At 41.7% G+C, this 20,376-nt stretch overlaps 1 protein-coding gene across 1 annotated transcript in view; it reads left to right on the forward strand.

The window, feature by feature from the left end:
- Positions 1-20,376, forward strand: part of COL4A5 (collagen type IV alpha 5 chain) — a 210,964-nt gene that overhangs the window by 88,824 nt on the left and 101,764 nt on the right. The window contains exons 23-29 of the mRNA XM_072626493.1: positions 1,034-1,104; positions 1,565-1,756; positions 3,985-4,153; positions 16,748-16,840; positions 17,079-17,183; positions 18,895-18,992; positions 20,027-20,177. Coding sequence (XP_072482594.1) covers positions 1,034-1,104; positions 1,565-1,756; positions 3,985-4,153; positions 16,748-16,840; positions 17,079-17,183; positions 18,895-18,992; positions 20,027-20,177 — 879 coding nt within the window. The remainder of the gene's footprint in view (positions 1-1,033; positions 1,105-1,564; positions 1,757-3,984; positions 4,154-16,747; positions 16,841-17,078; positions 17,184-18,894; positions 18,993-20,026; positions 20,178-20,376) is intronic.

The raw sequence follows: 20,376 nt of genomic DNA on the forward strand, positions 1-20,376 counted from the left end.
CCTTTCTCTCTCTTTCCCTTCCTTTGTTCATTTCTTCCTTCCTTTCTCTTTCTTTCTTCCTTCCTCCCTCCATTTCTTTGTTCCTCCCTCCCTCCCTCTGTCCCTTCCTTCTTTCCTTCCTTCCTTCTCTCAGTGAAGGACTTCCTTCTACCAGTGCAGACTGGCCCCGGCTCTACAGCTTAGAGAGGGTTCAGAGAGGTACCTGGGCCATCACTGATAGGTGACCCAGGGTCATCTAGATCAGCACCTGCTCCCAGCCTTGACTTCTTACATAGAGTCACCTGTGGCAGTAGGAGCTTATAGAACTTTCCTGGAGCTAGGCAGCCAGTATGGGGCAGAGGCTAGACTTGGATCAGGTTAGCTAACTGGTGTCATCACTCTAGCCACTGGGCAACACTGTCTGTATGAAACTAGCTTTCAAAGAAGCTTTCATTTCAGCTGCTTCCTCTTCCTCCATCCTCCACCTTTCAATCTTGGTGCTTCTTTGAGGCCTCTCCTAAGCTAAAAACAGAGTGTTAAGCCAACAGCAGGAATGTCAAAGGCCAGTGAATCTTCAGGTCTGCAGAATGGTGGCTGGGAGAAGCTTCTCTGCTCTCTTACCTAAGAGGGGATGGCTGTTGACTACTGTATGTGCTACACAAATTGTCTAGTCCTCAATGGGCATGAATCCTCAAAGAATAAATAACCGCTTAATGAATAAACCCATGTGTTTGTCATATACATGAGGACTTTGTGCTTGCCTGGGAAAGATGTGACCCTGATTTCAGGAAGCAGAAATGATTCTTGATATGAAAATTAAGTCTCTGCTAAAATAGGGACTCTTTTTTACAAACTATATGGGATAGTGGTAAGATGCCTTGAGCACTTCCTGCTTTTGTCACCCTGGGCAAGTCCCCTCCCCTCCCTGGGCCTCAGTTTCCTCCTCTGTAAAATGGGAATGGGGGTGGAATTGAGGGCTGCCAAAGGCCCTGCTGATGTGTAATTCCCTGTGTGTGTGTGTGCGTGTGTGCGTGTGTGTGTGTGTGCCTATCAGGAGCTCGTGGTTTCCCTGGGCAGAAAGGTGTCAAAGGAAATGTCGGTGCCACTGGTCCGGTAGGATCTCCAGTAAGTATCAAATATGTTGTAGGGAAAAAAGGGTGGAGGAAAGGATTCCTGTTTTGGAGGGTGAGGATTCACATGTAAAAGGGTATTTTAAAAGTGGAGCTTTTAAATGATGAAATCAACAAGCATTTGGTAATTGATTACTTTGTACCAGTCATTCCAAGGCAGTGCCTCAAAAAAAAATTGTTCTCTTTTGTTTTCCTTCATTTTTATTTCCCAGTTTGTTCTTTCTATCACTTAGAGAGTCATCCCTTGTAATAGGGAATGAAAAAGAAAATTAAAAAAAGCAGTTTACCTAAAAGAAATATGAGCAATAGATCTTTGCATGTCTGCGCCATTCCCCCTCCCTAGTCCCCCACCTCTCAGACATAGCTTCTCACAAGGCTCTGTACACAGTAAATATACACGTTGCCTCTGAGAAAGCCAAGGGAAAACAGCATTTCTTTACCTTTTTGGCTCCCAGGGCCTTCCAGGAGCTCCAGGTACCTCAGGATTGCCAGGTTCAAAAGGAAGTCCAGGGGATACCCTCACTTTCCCGGAAATGAAAGGTGACAAAGGAGATGCTGGTTTCCCTGGGGCCCCAGGGATTCCTGGTTTGCCTGGCACTCCAGGACAAGATGGATTGCCCGGGCTTCCTGGCATCAAAGGAAAACCTGTGAGTTATTTCTTTTCTTTCTTTGCAGATTGCTAGTTAAGGCTTTTACTTAAACCAGAGTGGAGATTTAGGCTGAGGCTAACACAGACTGTAATAGCAAAAACACTAATCATAGCTAACACTTCTATAGTGCTTACTATGTGCCAAGCACTGTGCTAAATGCTTTACAATTATTATCTCATTTAATCCTGACAACAATCCAGGGAGCTAGATACTGTTATGATCCCCATTTTACAGATGAGGAAAACAGAGGCAGGCAGAGGGTAGGTAACTTGCCCAGCGTCACACAACTAATAAGTATCTGAGACTGGATTTGAACTCAGGTCTTCTTGACTCTAGGTCAGATGCTCTATCCACTGGACCTCCTAGCCACACTTAAGAACAGACTCCCAATTCTTAAAAGGATAGACTCCTAAGTTGAAGAAACTGTTAAGACACTTCTTCCATTTGGACTTACTGTGCGTCAGTGGGAGGTTCTTTTTCTCACCTGGGATAGTGGGCCCACCTCTACACCTTTGATATCTGACAGAGACAAGCCTAGAGTCTTCGTCAGGGCAAGGTTGGGATCCAAGGTATTCAGCTGTGGGACCTTGTTGAAAGTCATTTCCTCTCCCCAGGCCTCAGTTTCCTCACCTGTAAAATGAGGTTGGCTTTACTAACTGGCCTCTGAGGTGACTTCTGGCTCTGGATCTTAGGACCTATAAACTATGAATATTGAACAAACATGAACAGACTTGAGTGTTATCCCCAAATCAAATTTATAACCAAGTTAATCTGACACTGATTTCATGATATGCATAATTGTTTTTGTGCTTCAGGGTAATTAGATATAAATGACACGTAAATGATTATAATTATGACTTCGCTAATGTAGTCAAGGAATGCATCTCAGGTCAGTTGGACCAGTCCCACCAGGGGGAATGAATGGAGCCTGAAGCTGCTCCAGACAGCGACCACTAACCCAGGCTGTCTAGACCCCCTTTCAGATGAGCCTGCCTATGGCACAGGGGTCTTGGTTCCTGGCTAAGAGATTTGCCAACCTATGGCGTGTTGGGAGTCCCTCCAGGTGGGTAGAGACCCCTCTTCATAGAGCCACACTTGGCTTTGGGTAAGACAGCTTCCACCACCTTCCATGGAACTGCTGGGGGAGAACAATGCCAATGAGCCACAGGAGTGGAAGCCAGTTGGCATGCTAGTATACCTAGAGATGGCAAAGACTGACTTGTATCCCCATCTGGCTGATAACACATCACCTTCCTCTGCCCCATCTACTGCTTACCTTTATGTAGAAGAAGTGAAGTGAGGGATGTAATTGGAGAGAATAGCCTGTATATTCCACCCTTCCCCCACAAACACACACGTACACATACCCCATTTCTCCAACTAGACATTAATTTATATTAACTAGCAAACCCCATGGGATAGTTCAGGGTTATTAGTCCTTCACAGCTTGGTATGAATTAATTTAATCAGCTTGCTTTCCTGTCATTTAACTGAGGAATGGGAGTTTGGCGTAATGAGAGAAAATGGATTGTGGTCATGTTGTAATGGTGGGGGCTAGAGGCAGCGTGACACAGAGAGAAAGCAATGGATTTGGGGTTAGTGGGACCTGGACATGCTACTTCCTACCTATGCAAATGGCTGAATGATCCCTGGTTCTAGACTCAAAAGACCTAGGTTAAAATCCCATCTTTGATATTATCTATGTGACCTTGGACAAGGCCTCTCCCTGGGCCTCAGTTTCCCCTTATGTAAAATGAAGGGGTTGGACTTAGTGACCTCTGAGATCCCTTTGGACTGTAGATTTGGAGTCTTATGTGTGACCATAGACAAGTCCCTTCCCCTTCCCAATGGGGGAAGCAGGTTATATTTGATGACCTCTAAATCTATGATTCTGTGGTCTTCCTGCAGGGCTTTGGGGAGCAAGTTGTCATGGCGGGATTGGGACAGCTACAGGACATCAAGGTTATTTAGGGTTTAGGGAATGGGGGAAGACCAGGATAAACTGTAGGAGAAGTTGGGAAAGGTTGTGCTGAATTGATAGACCTGAGATAGCAAGGAACAGGAGAGATGTGTGCATTGGGCTAGTTTATAATGTGTAAAGATAAGGACAGTGTATAGATAGCTTAGAACCATGCTGGAACTCCCTGTTCCTTTGGAATCAGCTCTGTCATGTTGGCTCTAACCATTAAGCCTTTTTGTTTCTTTTTCTATCTTTTCCTTTTCAGGGTGGTTTTGCTTTGAAAGGTAAAAGAGGTGTCCCTGGGAAGCCAGGTTTGCCAGGCCTCCCTGGGAGCAGAGGGCCTATGGGTCCTCCTGGTTTGGGCCCGCCAGGCCCTATGGGTGAAAAAGGCATCCAAGGCTTGGCAGGAAATCCAGGTCCCCCAGGAGTCCCAGGTAAGTTCATTCAGGTTTTGCCTTGGTACTGGCAAAGGTTTCGGTTTATTTAGGATCTCACTGATGTGGCAACTTCCTCCATTGGGTCACATCATGGTCTGTCTGGGCCTTCTCATGGTGGACGATTCATTCCTCCATCTTCCCATCAACCCCTCAACATGCTGGAAGCTCAACCATTGGTCTTTTAACATTCCGTTGAGACCTTGGCAATCTCTGGGCTATTGTTTATCCGTTAATTCCTCCTCAAAACATGATCAGTTCACTTCCTTTTCCAAACCTACATTTCTTTTTTTTTTTAGGTACATATACATCTCTAGTCATGCAAAATATATCTCCATAATAGTCATGTTGTAAAAGAAAATATAGAGAAAAAACTCAAGAAAAATCAAGAAAACAAAAAAAAAGTGTTCTTCAACCTGTGTTCAGATGGCATCAGTTCTTTCTCTGGGGATGGAGAATATTTTTCCTCCTTCAGAGCTGTCTTGGATCATTGTATTGCTGAGAATAGCTAAGTCATTCACAGCTGATCATCCTGCAATGTTGCTGTTACTTTGTACACAGTACATTTCACTTTGCATCAGCTCATGTAAGTCTTAACAGGTTTTTCTGGGCATGCGACTCATCATTTCTTACAATACAATAGTATTCCATAGTAATCACATACCACAACTTGTTCAGCCATTCCCCAGTTGATGGGCATCCCCTAGATTTCCAGCTCTCTGCCCCCAGAAAAGAGCTGCTCTAATTATTTTTGTACATGTGGGTCCTTTACCTTTTTGGTTTTTTAAATCTCTTTTTGGATACAGATCCAATAGTGGTATTGCTAGGTTAAAGGGCATGCATGCAAACCTACATCTCTTGCTTCCTGTGTGTCACTCACTGTTGGCAACATACCCGGCTACTTATATCTGCCATAAATGTCTTGCCTGTTCTTCTTGTTACTGACAATTTCGATTCTCCTGTGGTTGTGCTGTCTCTTAATTCACAACAACCATAAAGCATCAGAGAATAACATTGGTATTAAAAAGAGAATTTGCTATGTGAGACCAACTTGGGATCACTGAAGACACTGACATTTCCCAAAGGCAATTCAGCCAATCCTTTTCCTCCTGTTCAATTCTGAGTGGAACTCACTGTTTAGCTACAGTGCCAGTTCAACCACTCTCTTTCTCTCCTCTCCTTGCCTCTCCTTGCCTCTCCTCTTCTCCCCTGTCCTCTTCTTCTGTCTCTTTCTCTACACACACACACACACACACACACACACACACACACACACACACACACGTGCATGTATATATATAAATATATATACACAGATATATTATATACATTTGCTCAGGATCCTCAGCTCATCAATACCACACGATGCACAGAAAACAGGCTGATGTATATATAGATATAGATATAGATGTAGATATAGATATATGGTTGGTTGTTGTCCTTTGTTCTCAAAGACGACCAAAATGATATCACCATGATAAAGTGAAATTTCAGTGTGTCCAACTGTGGCTGATCAGACCGATATGAGCTCGGAATGCTCTACCACAGACTGGGCACAGATAATCTGTGTGAATATTTGGAGTGGTTACCCCAAATTTGTGCATCCTGTGTTTCCTTTGTGCTGTCTCAATTCTGCTTTACTCATAGAGCACAGCACCCTTTATGATGTGAGCATGCCATGCTGAGGGTTTCTGTGCCAGTGTCTCCCATGTCACACAGTCAAATCCAAAGTTCTTGAGAGAGACCTTGAGAGTGTCCTTATATCACTTCTTCTGACTACCATGTGATTGCCCCATGTGAGTTCTCCGTAAAATAGTCTTTTTGGCAAACGCATATTTTGCATTCGAGCAACATGGCCAGCCCATCAGAGTTGTGCTCTCTGAAGCATAGTTTGAATGCTTGGCAGTTCAGGTTGAGCAAGGACTTCAGTGTCTGGTACCTTATCCTGCCAGGTGATCCTCAGAATCTTCCTAAGACAGTTCAAATGGAAACAATTCAGTTTCCTGGCATGGCGCTGGTAGACTGTCCATGTTTCACAGGCATGCAGCAATGAGGTCAGCACAATGGCTCTCTAGACCTTCAGTTTGGTAGTCAGTCTAATACCTCTTCTCTCCCAAACTTTTCTTCGGAGTCTCCCAAACACTGAGCTAGCTTTGGTAATGCGTGCATCAACCTCATTGTTGAGGTTGTACATCCCTGGAAAGTATACTACCAAGGTAAGTGAACTTATCCACAGCAGTGGTGGCTGATGGAACACCTGTTTTTTCTTGGTGTTAATTATTAGGCCAGGGGGCAGAATCAAGATGGTGGAGTAGAAAGACACACATACTCTAGCTCTTCCCCCACAGCCCATAAAATACCTGTAAAGAAAGACTCTCAACAAATTCCAGAGAAGCAGAAGCCACAGAACGACAGAGTGGAGGAGATTTCCAGCCCAGGGTGACCTGGAAGGCCAATGGGAAAGGTCTGTTGCACCAGACGTGGAGCAGAACCCAGCCCAGGCTTGGCCATGTGGCACTGGGAGGAGCAAGACTGGAGCAGAACAGGAACAGGACCAGAGCAGGCTTCAGGGACAGAATCCCTGGCAGAAGCAGTGGTTCGCAGATCCCTTAACCCACAGGCACCAAAGGTCAGTGAGAGGGCTTTTTCAACCAGAGCAAGAAGGGAGCAGGGTCCTTCCCTAGCCCTGACTCCAGGTGGTGGCAGCAGCAGCAGCAGCGGGTGGCAGAAGGCTGCAGTGGCCATGCCAGCAGCCTGGGTTCATTGTTGGAACAGCTCAGCTTAAAGCTCCTGGGGGAATTGAGCAGTTGATCTGAACCTCAGCCCAGAGCACAGTTCTGGGGCATGGTGGAGCTGGAGGCCCCTGAGGAGTAAACTCCTCTCCTTTGATTGTGTCACGTTGGAGGAACTGAGAACTTACAGGTCCCCAGAGTATACCCTACTCTTGACAGAGGACTCAAAAATCAAGTAACTGGTTGGGAAAATGCCCAAAAAAGGGGAAAAAAAAGACTATAGAAGATTACTTTCTTGGTGCACAGATATTCTCTCCCATCCTTTCAGATGAAAAAGAACAGTATTTACCATCAGGGAAAGACATAGAAGTCAAGGCTTCTGCATCCAAAACCTCCAAATTAAATATGTAATGGTCCTAGGCCATAGAAGAGCTCAAAAAGGATTTTGAAAATCAAGTGAGAGAGGTGGAGGAAAAATTGGGAAGAGAAATGAGAGTGATGCAAGAAAATTATGAAAAGTGAGTCAACAGTTTGCTAAAGGAGACCCCAAAAATGTTGAAGAAAATAACACCTTTAAAAATAGGCTAACTCAATTGCCAAAAGAGGTCCAAAAAGCCAATGAGTAGAAGAATGCTTTAAAAAGCAGAATTAGCCAAATGAAAAAGGAGGTTCATAAGCTCACTGAAGAAAACAGTTCTTTAAAAATTATAATGGAGCAGATAGAAGCTAATGACTTCATGAGAAACCAAGAAATTACAAAACAAAACCAAAAGAATGAAAAAATGGAAGATAATGTGAAATATCTCATAGGAAAAGCAATTGGCCTGGAAAATATATTCAGGAGAGACAATTTAAAAATTATGGGACTACTCATAAAAGCCATGATCAAAAAATGAGCTTAGACATCATCTTTCATGAAATTATCAAGGAAAACTGCCCTGATATTTTAGAACCAGAGAGCAAAAATATTTTTAAAGAATCCACCCATTACCTCCTGAAAGAGATCCCAAAAGAGAAACTCCTAGGAATATTGTAGCCAAATTCCAGAGTTCCCAGATCAAGGAGAAAATATTGCAAGCAGCTAGAAAAAAACAATTCAAGTATTGTGGAAATACAATCAGGATAACACAAGATCTAGCATCTTCTACATTAAATTATCTAAGAGCATGGCATATTATATTCCAGAAGTCAAAGGAACTAGACTTAAAACCAAGAATCACTTATCCAGCAAAACTGACTATAATACTTCAGGGGAAAAATAGTCATTCAATGAAATAGAGGACTTTCAAGCATTCTTGATGAAAAGACCAGAGCTGAAAAGAAAATCTGATTTTCAAACACAAGAATCAAGAGAAGCATGAAAAGGTAAACAGGAAAGAGAAATCACAAGGGACTTACTAAAGTTGAACTGTTTACATTCCTATATGGAAAGATAATATTTGTAACTCTTGAAACTTTTCTCGGTATCTGGGTAGTTGGAGAGATTACACACACACACACACACACACACACACACACACAGACACACACACATACATAGAGAGAGAGACAGAGAGCACAGGGTGAGTTGAATAGGAAGGGATCATATCTAAAAAAATAAAATTGAGGGATGAGACAGGAATATATTGGGAGGAGAAAGGGAGAAATGGAATGGGACAAATTTTCTCTCATAGAAGAGGCAAGAAAATGGAGGGGAAAGGGGGGGAAGTGAGAGGGGAAGAAGTGAAGCTTACTCTCATCATGTTTGGCTCAAGGAAGGAATAACATGCAAACTCAATTTGGTATGAGAATCTATCTTACACTACAGGAAATAGGGGAGAAGGGGATAAGCAGGGTGGGGGGATGACGGAAAGGAAGGCAAATAGGAGGAGGGAGCAATTAGAAGTAAATGCTCTTGGGGAGGGACAAGGTCAAAAGAGAATAGAAGAAATGGGGGGGCAGGATAGGATGGAGGGAAATATAGTTAGGCTTACACAACATGACTATTATGGAAGTCATTTGCAAAACTACATATATATAGCCTATATTGAACTGAGTGCCTTCTCAGTGGGGATGGGTGGGGAGGGAGGAAGGAAGAGAAGTTGGAACTTAAAGTTTTAGGAACACATGTTGAGAATTGTTTTTGCGTACAAGTGGGAAATAAGAAATACAGGTAATGAGGTATAGAAATTTATCTTGACCTACAGGACAAGAGAGAAGATGGGGATAAGGGAAGGGAGGAGTATTAGAAGGAAGGGCACACTGGTGGAAGGGGCAATCAAAATGCAAGGTGTTTTGGGGGTGGGGGGAGGGGAGAGATGGGGAGAAAATTTGGAACTCAAAATTTTGTGGAAATGAACGTTGAAAATTTAAATAAAAAATATAGCAGACAAAATTATTAGGCCAAAATTAGCACAGGCAGCAGAGAATTGATCCATACTTTGTAGATATATCTGTGTATCTATGTCTATATCTTTCTATTTATCTCTCTCTCTCTCTCTCTCTCTCTCTCTCTCTCTCCATCTATCTACACACATACATTTTCCTATCTGAGTCCTGAAACATTGATAGGTGAGCTCTCATATTATCTTGCCCAGAATCAGGCTTCTACACCACTTTCCAGCGAAAGTATATGAACAGGAAGTTTTCATAGGAAGAAATCTAAGCTATCAATAAACATATATGAAAAAATACACTATTGAGAATTGGTCCTTCCATTCTGGAAAGAAATTTGGAATTATGCTCCTGAAGTCACAAAAGTGGGCATGCCCTTTGACTCAGTGATACCATTGTTGGGCTTATACCAAAAAGAGTAAAGGGGCAAAGGACCCAAATGTACAAAAATATGTATAAATGCTCTTTTGCTTTCACAAAGAACTGGAGACTAAGGAGATGTCCATGCATTGGGGAATGGCTAAACCAATGATGTAATGGAATACTAATGAAGTAGACGAAGTGATGAAAGAGGGAGAGTTTCAAAGAAAACTGGGAAGACTTATATGAACTGATGTAGTGGGAAGTGAGAACCAAAACAGTTTTTATAATAATAACGTTGTAAAGTCATGCCCCCATACCCTCCTGTCCCTTTTATGTGTTGTTTTCTTTTATTAAAATGTAAGCTCCGTAAGGGTACAGACTATTCTTGCTACTTGTATTTGTATCTTTAACACTTAGCACAGCTCTGGGCATATAGTAAGAACTTTATAAGAGCTGTATCATTCACTCATCCATCATTCATTTATGGTCTAACTCAGTGGGCTGCCCATCTACTTATACATCAGTCTGAGTTGTTGCCATTCTTCATCCACCTGATTTTTCTTGTGTGGATTGCTAGGCTAATCTCTTTTGAGTGGTCCTGATCTTCATCAAGAAAGCTTTGTAATGATTCTAGTGTTTGTTGCAAGCAACATGTCATTCACAGGTAGGAGCATTTGGAGGACTTCATTGACAGGTCAACAAATCAACAGACACTTATTAAGTACTTACTGTGTGTCCAACATTGTGCTAAGTACTGGGGATACAAATACAAGCAGAAGAAAGACGGCTCCTGCTCTTAAGGAACTTACTTTGAGTTAGGAGTGGAGCCCAGAGAGGAAGGGACCAACTGTGTTTCCAGTGTGAGAAGGCCAGGGGTGCAGTGAATTTCCAGGGTAAGGAGATCTGGGGGAATGGTGGAGCAAGTCCAGAGAATCAGGAGTGGAGCGAAGGGAGGAATAACGATTCTTTTATTGGAAATCTCTCTTCCATTTGAACTTTGCCCTGGAAATCTTCCTCAGTTGTAAAAGGCCTGTTTGGCAAACCTATGTCAGCATACTTTCTGTGCATCATGGGGTATCGATGAGCTGAAGATCTCGAGCAAAGTTCTCTCTATGGCCACGTCATCCAAGGAATCTTGTATAAGCTTTGCCTACATGAGCAGCATCTTGGTCTTCAAGACTGAACTTTGCTTTGCAACACCAACTGTTTCTTAGACTCAACGAACAACAAATGATAAATCTTAGATTCTCTATACCTCTTGTTCAGTCGTTTGAGTGTGAAGATGTTCTCTGCTGAATAAAATCATTTGCCAAAGCTTGCTTCCTTGTTCTCTTCTTATTTACGTGAAAGATAACTATGGTGAATATGCTGACGAAAGAATATGCGGCTCTTGGATCTACAGCTGGACATAATCTCAGAGGCTCACCTCCTCATTGATGAAGAAACTCAGACCCAGAGAGGGGCATGCTCACAGTCACACAGATAGTAAATTATCAGTGCCGAAAGAGTAATTCTCACAAAGGTTTTATGGACCTAAGAAAGTAGGCATATGGGTCAGTATTTATTGATTTCCCTTCGCTTGCTTTTTTATTTTGGAAATAACACTCTCTATGATTATTTTTCCCAGCTATTTGGTATCATCTCCTCTTTCAGATATCTTGAGAATTGATCCCTCAATGCTTTCAAAATTGTGTCACCTCCAACATGGGTTTATTCTGGGCATTCTTGGTCTGATACAGCTGCTTTTCCTTTTTTTAATTGTCTTTACCGTCATTCCCACTTTCTCAAATGGCATGTTGGGAGCTGATGAGTTTGAGTCCAAATGTGGTGATTCCAGTGTTGTTGATGATGAAAAGAGTTTGTTGTAGAAATGCTAACAAATCTGTTGCATTTTGGTATGTCTGTTGTCCTTCCAGTTTCATCTATAAACACTCTTGGGATGATATGGCCTAGTTTGGTCTCAAGCCAAGCTTCCTGCAGCTTTATCTTCCTTTCCACCCTTCTACAATGTGCTACTGTTTATGATCTTTCTGAAAACATATTTTATTGATGCCATTTTTTCATCACTGTCATTTATCAGTAACTGCTCCCAATATATCTCTCCCTTGTAACAAAGGAGTAAAGCAGAACAAACCAACACCTGTAGTCTTCCACCTCCCAAGAGGAGGCAAGTATGTTTCAACATCAGTTCTCTGGTAGGACGGTTTGCTCTTACATTGATCTAAATTCAAATATCTTTTAGTACTGATTTCTTTTACATTGTTAGAGTAATTGTGTATATTGTTCTCTCTTTTTAATAATAATTTTATTGATATCTCATTTTACGTTAAGGTTATTTCTGATTATTACTTCCCCCCAACCTATTTTGAATTTCTCTTCAAAAAAAAAAATTCCAGCTACAGCAATTAGCCCCAAAAAAGAAACTGAGTAAATAGCATAGGCAATGGGAAGGTTGGTTTCATAACAGAAAAGTACAGCAACTTTGTCTGAGAGTGTAGGCAGCATCGTGTGTCTGTAGCATTGTATCTACTCCTACCTTTCTACCAAAAATGAGGGAGCTTCATTTTATTAAGCTGTTCTCCAGATCCAGTATTTATTATCATAATTGCTTAGAGTTTGACTTCCTTTTAGTATTCTCTTTGTTTGCATTGTGGTCTTCAGTATATTGTTTTCTTGGTTCTGCTTATTTTACTGTGTATCTGTTCATATAAAACTTCCCATACTTCTCTGTATTCTTCATGTTCATGATTTCTTAGAATATAAGAATATTGTATTGCATTCATATATCACAATTTGTCTAGCTGCCTTTCATTAATGAACACTCATTTTGATTCTAGTTTTTTTAAACTACCATAAAGAACACTGCAATGACATTTTGCTGTTTTTGAGACCTTTCCCTTTGTCATTGACTTTTCTAGGGTACATGCCCAGTAGTTCTATCTGAGTCAGAGGACATGCACAATTTAATCCCTTTTCTCACATTGATCTATATTCTTTCTGAGAATAGTTGGACCAATTCAGCTCCATTAACAATGTTTCAGCGTGCCCATCTTCCTATAGTTCCTCCAGCATTGATTTCCATCTTTTGTTGTCAATTTTTGGGCACAAGGTAAAACCTTAGAGTTACTTTAATATGTATTTATTGTGAGTGGAGTATTTTTCATATGGTTTATTTGGTAGTTTGCATTTTTTTAAAAAATCATTTGTATTCTAACATCAGTTATCTATTGGAGAATGGATCTTAACCTCATATATTTGTTTCACTATATTCTGTATTATATCTTGAATATCAGACTTTTATATGAAGATTTCCCCCCAATAGATCTTTCTTTTCTTAGTCTAATTACTTTGATCTAATTTGTGCAAAAACTTTCAGCATTTTATATCATCAAAGCTGTCCATTTTATCTTTTGTAATCATTATCCCTTGTATAATTTTGAACTTTTTGAAACACCATAGTTCTGAAAGGTACCACCCTCTGATTTTTTTTATGTGACCATTTATATTGAAGTCCCCTATCCATTTGGAACTAATTGTGGTATGTGGTGTAATGTTGGTCAGAACCTAATTTTTGCCAAATTCCTTTCTATTTTTCCCAGCTGGTTCAGCTGAATAGGGAGTACTTACCCCAAAAGTTATGTCTTGGGGTTTAATGAACCCTCGGCTGCTATGTTCAGTTGTTTTGGGGTCTTGCTTGCCTAGTCTGCTCTATTGATCAGCTTTTCTCTCTTACCTCGCACCAAAGAGTTTCAATGATTACTACTTTATGTAGTTTGAGATCTGGTAATGCCAGCCTTGCTTTGTTCTAGTTTTTTTTCATTGTTTCCACTGAGATTATTGACCTCCACCAGATGAGCTTTGTTGTTATTTGGTCTAGTCTTATAAATGAACCCCTTTAGGTGTAGCACCATAATTTTTATTTTATTAGTGTAAACCATCTATGACCAGTGGATATATTTCGAATTTTTTAAGCTTTTATTTCTGTGGAAAGTGTTTTGTAGTTGTAAGCATGTAAGTCTGGAGTGTATTTCATTAAATTAACTTCCAAATATTTTATGTATTTCGTAGTTACTTTGAAAGCATTTTTTTTCTATTTCTGCTTTTCATTAGCAATATACAGAACATCTGGTTATTCTGTGGGTTTATTTTGAATTCTGCTATTTTACTGAAGCTGTTAATTGTTTGGATTGATTTTTTTTGTTGTTGTCAAATCTCCAGGATTTTCTAAGTAAATCATCATGTTGTTTTGAATGCTTTTGCCTCCCCATTCCTTTAATTTCTTTTGTGTATCAAATGTTGTAATTGGCATTTCTATTACTGTGTCAAATTAGAGCAGAGACACTGAACATCCTTGCTTTATCCTCGTTCTTAATGGGAAAATTTCTCATGTTTCTTTATTACAAATAGTGTCAGCTCTTATTTCATGTAGATACTGTTTCTCATATTAATGGAAGGTCCTTCCACACCTAAGCTTTTTGTGCCTTTAATGTAAATGAGTGCTGTATTTTTTCAAAGACTTTGTCTGCAGCTACTGATAGCATCTTATAATTTTTATTTCCGTTGTTAATATGACATTTATAATTTCCCTAATGTTGAACTTTGAATCTTGTTAAAAATCAAAAATGATTATGGTGAATACTTTTTTTGAATTCATGACCATAGCCTGTTTGCTAGTATTTTGGTCACCGTCTTCCATTGCCTTCATGATTCTGCCGTTCCCCTCAAGGTGTTGTCCCAGATCACTTCTGCTTTTCAGAGCCAAACTCCTAGAAAGTGACATCTAGTCTGTTTTCCCCATCCCTAAATCTCTTGAGATCATGATTGAAACTCCCTTCTCCAAGGTTATCTATGATCTTTTACTTGCTAAACCCAATAACCTTTCCTTCATTCTTACTCTTCCTGTCTTCCTTCATCCTTGAATGTTGTCATTGTCTCCTCCCTCCTCCTAGGCTTTCTTCAGGGGTTCTTCCTGCTTCATTGACTGCTCTTCTTAATTTTTTTGCTGGATAATCATTACCTTCTTGCCTACTAACTAAGAATAACCCCCAAATTTTGGGCCTTCTCTCTCTCTACTGTCTCACTTGGTGATATGAGCTCCTATAGGTTAATTATGTCTCTGCAGATGACTCCCAGATCTACATATCCAGCCCTCATCTTTTTTTTTCTGAGTTCTAGTCCCATAGATGCTTCCTGTACAATTTTACCTGGATGACTCATAGGCATTTAAAATACATTTCCAAAACAAAATTCATTATATTTCCCCCAAAATCTATCATCCTTCTTCCAAACTTTCCCATTTCAGATGAAGAATTTGGCTCAACCATCCACATGGGAAAAATCAAATGGATGAAGAATATCTATTATCTAGACTATGATTTGCAGTTGTATTGACTAACTAACTGAGAGACATTACCTTTCAGTATACATGTCTTAGATGCTAAAAATGCATGACCTTTACCCAGAATTGAATAGAAGTAGGAGAATGAGCTGGTTAACCTTTAGGAAATTGGGAGGTTCTTTTAATGACTTCCTGTTTCTTTTTGAAACAAAAGCCCATCTTTTAAATATCAGTATTCTTTTGGTGATGTTATATTACTGAGAGTCTACAAAAGATTGAAGTGGGAGGACACTCAGGGCACAGATGGGGAACCTGCAGCCTTCTAGGTCCTTAGGTACGGTCTTTCCACTAAGTCCAAGTTTTACAGAACAAATCCTTTTATTAGGGGGATTTGTTCTGTGAAGTTTGGATTCAGTCAGAGGGCCCCACTTGAGGACCTAGAGGGACACATGTAGCCTCTAGGTCACAGGTTCCCCACCCCTGACTCAGGGTATAGCAGAGAGGTAGACATCTGAAACTCAGCATAAACAAAACTGAAGTCATGGTTTTTTACCCCTTCCAAACTTCCTTGTTACTACTGAAGCCACCACCATCCTCCCAGTCCCTCAGACCCACAACCTAAATGTCATCCTCAACTCCTCACTATCTCTTACCCCTCCCATATCCAATATGTGGCCCAAGTCTATTAATTGTACCTTCATAACATCTTTATTGTACCTCCACACACACCATTCTTCTTTGACATTGCCATCAGCAATGGCCTGCTGATGGATCTGACTGCTTCAAGTCTCTCCCTACTCCATCTTCCATTTCATCCATCCTCCATTCCATCCATCCTCCAGTCTGTTCAACCCTCCAATCCATCCTCCATTCAGTCACCAAAGTGATTTTCCTAAAACACAAGTCTGACAATGCCATCCCTTTCCTCAATAAACTCCATTGGCTCCCCATAACTTCCAGAATTGAATATAAAATCCTCTCTTTGGCATTCAGATCCCATCATAAGTTGGCTGCCTTCTGCTTTTTTAGTCTTCTTATACCTTATAGCACACCAAGTTACTCTGCAATCCAGTGATGCTGACCTTTTTGCTGTTTCTCACACAAGATGCCCTGTCTCCTGATCAGCCATTTTTTCTGGCTGTTCCCCATGCCTGGAATATCCTCCCTCCTGATCTCCATCTCCTGGCTTCCTTCAAGTTCCAGCTAAAATCTCGCCTTCCACAGGAAATCTTTCTCAATCTCCCTTAATTCCAGTGCCTTCCACTGATTATTTCCAGTTTCTCCTATCTACTCTGTGTTTGTACATAGTTGTTTGCATGCTATCTCTCCCATTTGACTATGACATGCTCCTTGAAGACAGGGACTGTTTTTTACCTTTCTTTGAAATTCTAACACTTAGTCACATAGTAGGCACTTATTAATAAATGCTTGTTGGCTGACTGTGAGCAGGCAGCAATCCAGTACAAAAACAGAAGAGGAAGAAGCAATATAAAGGATGGGACACAAAATGCATGTAATTTAAAAAAGCAACTAAGCTGGTCATGTGTCAAAAATGAGGGTCAGTTGATGGGTCACTGGTATGCTTGCAATGTCAGGAGAACTGGAGGAAGGCCTGATCTGGGGAACTGATGGGTGGATATAGACAATTGGGTGGCACAGTAGAGGGAATTCTTTAAGTCACATCTGCTTGAGTATTTGAGGAATTTTTTAAATGTCTATTGATCATTTAATTTTGCTTAAGAAGAAACCCACAGACCTTCAGTCACATGAGTGCTATCTCATCTTCAGGTGCCAAAGGTGATCCAGGTCCAGCTATATCCCAGCCAGGGCCTCCTGGCTTGCCTGGTCTACCCGGCAGGGATGGTGATGTGGGTCTTCCAGGTAGGAATGGAAATGTGTCACCCCAGAATCTATACCACTTGGCATCCCACAATGAAATGTAAGCTAGATGCTCCTCAGCAGAATATAAGCTCTCTGGGGGCAAGGGACTATTCTATTTTTGTCTTTGTAGCCTCGGTGCCCAGCACTGGGTGAAAACTTAATAAATGCCTGTTTGTTGATTGATTGCTTAATTGTGTCTCATTGCTGCCTTCCTAACATTGCTGTTATTTCTCTCCAGGAGATCCAGGGCTTCCAGGTGTACAAGGCTTGCCAGGAATCCCTGGTAGTAAAGGGGAGCCAGGTAGCCCTGGCACTGGTCTTCCTGGACCACCAGGCCTCAAAGGTATATGGTAAACCTTTTCCCCCTTCCCCCATTTCTTTTAGACAAGCTGCTGGTCTAACCCATCTCTGCTTGTGAAGTCAATTTCGTGAGGCCTGTCACTGACAAGACATGGATCTACAGGCCTGTTATAAGGGGTGAACAAGCACACTTCTTGCACGTAGAAACTAAAATAATATTTTCTTTTGGCTGTGCTTCTCCTCTGAGTTTCTTAGGACTGTTGTTTTGAGGAATTGCCTGCAAATGCTGCTGTGTTCTCACAGCATTTGTTCTCTTGAAGTGGCTGAGCTGAAAACAGTTCCCAAATGTATCCCTAAAGGGTTTGGGAGAGAGCAGATTTGATGTGTGTGTGTGTGTGTGTGTGTGTGTGTGTGTGTGTGTGTGTGTGTGTGTGATTTGGGGGATTGATTTTCTAGCTTTATTTACCAGAATGTTATGTGGGGAGTTAAGCTCTTTACACAGGCAGACCTCAAATGGGAGGGGAAATGGTTCCAAAGCTTGTTGGCGTAATTCACTTCTTAGATGTTACTGTATTTTAAAATGATAGCCCCCATTTAGTTACAATTTTTTATCGATATCTTTTTGGTTTTAGGTCATGTTCATTTCTCAATGTATGCCTTCCCCATCCGCTACCTAGAGAGCCACACCTTATAACAAAGAATAGGAAGAATGGGGGAAAAACAGTACAGCAAAGCTAACCAACCCAGAACTAAGCAAGTTGTATCAGCCCCAGGGCTTCATGTTCCTGGTTTCTCACCTCCCAGAGAAGGGAGGCTCTCATAGCTCTCCTTGGGCTCTAAACTCCACTGTTAGAGTTATGTAGAACCCTGGGAATTTTTGTTTGTTTGTTTGTTCTTTTTGTTTACACTGTCAGTATCATTGTTTATATCGTTCCCCTGGTTTGGCTTTGCTGACTCTGCAACATTTCTTCTAAGTCTTCCCATACTTCTTGGCATTCATTCCTCACAGGGCAGTGATACTCCATTACATTCATGTACCACAATTGCTTTAGCCATTCCCTGATCAATGGGCATCTAACTTGTTTCCAGTTCTTCCCAACTACCCTGAAAAGGGCTGCTATAAATTTTTTGGCTAGGTACCAAACCTACGATATTGTTGATCTAGGGAACTCCTGGGTGCGAAGACACCTTCTACCAGTGCAGGCTAGTGCTTTCTCTACAATTTATGGTCTTAGACAACTGCCTGATGCAATGGCAGGTTGAATGACTCACCTAGGGTCACCCAGCTAAGACATATAAGGAGTGTCACTTGAAGCCAGGTCTTCCAAACTCCAAGGCTGGTTTTCTGCCCGCTAGGTCACATTGCCTCTCATGGTGCCTGCCATATATGGTACCTTTCTTTGTGTCTGTCTTTGACCTCCTTGGGATATATGCTGAGCAGTGGGATCTCTGGGTCAAAGGATATAGATAGTTGAGTCATTATCTTAAGCAAATTCCTAATTTGTAACCCTTATTTTGTTGCATGAGCACAGTCACTATAATGATAAGGCTGGGTTGTAAAATAAAGGTGATTTAGTGGAATGGACCATCCAGTGAACATTCTTACTTACTAGAGTATCATATTTGTCTTCAAAGCATACTGTTCTTTTGGGGGTCAATATGTGACTAGAAGGTGGACCTATGAACATCAGTCTCTTTTTGACACCAACTAGAATGTTCTCTCCTTTGGGAATCTGTTATTCCCTATTTTTCAGGTTACCAGGGCATGCTGGGACCTCCAGGCACCCCTGGGGCACCTGGAAGGCGTGGTCTACAAGGCCCTCCTGGAAATCCTGGCTTCCCAGGTCCAAAGGTTTGGTTTCTTCTTATGTCACTTGCTTTAGTTTCTTCTTCGTTATTCTTTTGTTACATATTTGGGATTGTCCTTTCTTTCAACTCTTGAACCTCTAAAAATTGTCCCAGTGGTCATGTTGGGAGTATGGAGCTTTGGTGCCTGTTGTTTGAATCTGCAATTATCTGATTGGATGAATGAACAAAGATGTCTGGTCCGTGTCAGTGAACCCTTGCCAGATGGCTTTCTAATGAAGAAGGAGAGTGATGATGAATGTGTTTGTGAGACCTTCCCATGCTGGGGTCCCCCCTCCCCACGCTATCGAGGACATACTACATACCACTGGGAGTGACTTCACAACAGTTTAACCCGACTTCATGGAGGATGGTATCTTCATCCCCTAATTATAGCTTGAATAATCTCAAAGACCTTCTCCGCTTCCTAAGTTAAACCACAATGGTGTTTAAGTGACCAGCCTGTTGAAATGTTTTTCCCTATGTAGAATCTAAACTTCCTCTCCTTCATCATTACTCCATACTCTAGGAGGGTAAAACAGCTGGCCCAGAGCCCTAAACCTCAGGGCAAAGCCCTTCGTTGGTGCCCCGGGCCCTCACTTAGCTCTTACTTCCTCTAACTCTGAACCATCTTTCTTGGGGCAAGACTAACTAGCCTAACACTTGTTGTTTTCTTCTGTATACCAGTTATCTTCCTTCTTGTCTCTGTCACAAAAAATGCCAGTAATTGCTGAGAGGCAGCCTGGTATAGTGACTAGCGAGTCGTGCCTCTGCTTCATACTGGCTAGGTGACCATGGCAGCAACTGAGGCATAACCTCTCAGTGCCCCTACAAATGGCAGTAAAGGGAACGTCCTTGCTGTGAGTTCTCTATGCCAGTGAGATCAAAGGACAGAGTGCCCCATTACCCTTGCTCATTCAGTACCAATGTCATCATAGTTACCTTTCTTTGGCATATCTATGGCAAGGAATAAACACCAGGAAAACAATGTCTGACTTCGTTCTTTCCTTCCTTCCCCCTTCCCACACGCTGATTCTCAAGGGAGAGCCAGGGGTTGGCCTGCCTGGACCTCCTGGGCTCAAGGGACCCCCAGGTCTCAAAGGAACACCTGGTCCAAAAGGCAACACTGGTTTCCCAGGGCCACCAGGCATGCCAGGGCTCCCTGGCTTGGATGGACTTCCTGGGTCAAAAGGTATGGAGTCTACTGCTTCTGGTTCATTTGCTGAGCTTTTTGTCTTGGGGAGATTTACATGAGGAACATTCCAACTAGTGGAGAAGCCCACCTTGCCTGCCACTTTCACATTTATAGGATTAACCAATCATCTTATTTTATATATGAGGAAACTGAGGCCCAGGGAAGTAAAAGGACTTGCCCAAGGTCATGTGTCAAA

The sequence above is a fragment of the Notamacropus eugenii genome, chromosome X (assembly GCF_028372415.1).
Source record: "Notamacropus eugenii isolate mMacEug1 chromosome X, mMacEug1.pri_v2, whole genome shotgun sequence".
Taxonomy (NCBI): Eukaryota; Metazoa; Chordata; class Mammalia; order Diprotodontia; family Macropodidae; genus Notamacropus; species Notamacropus eugenii.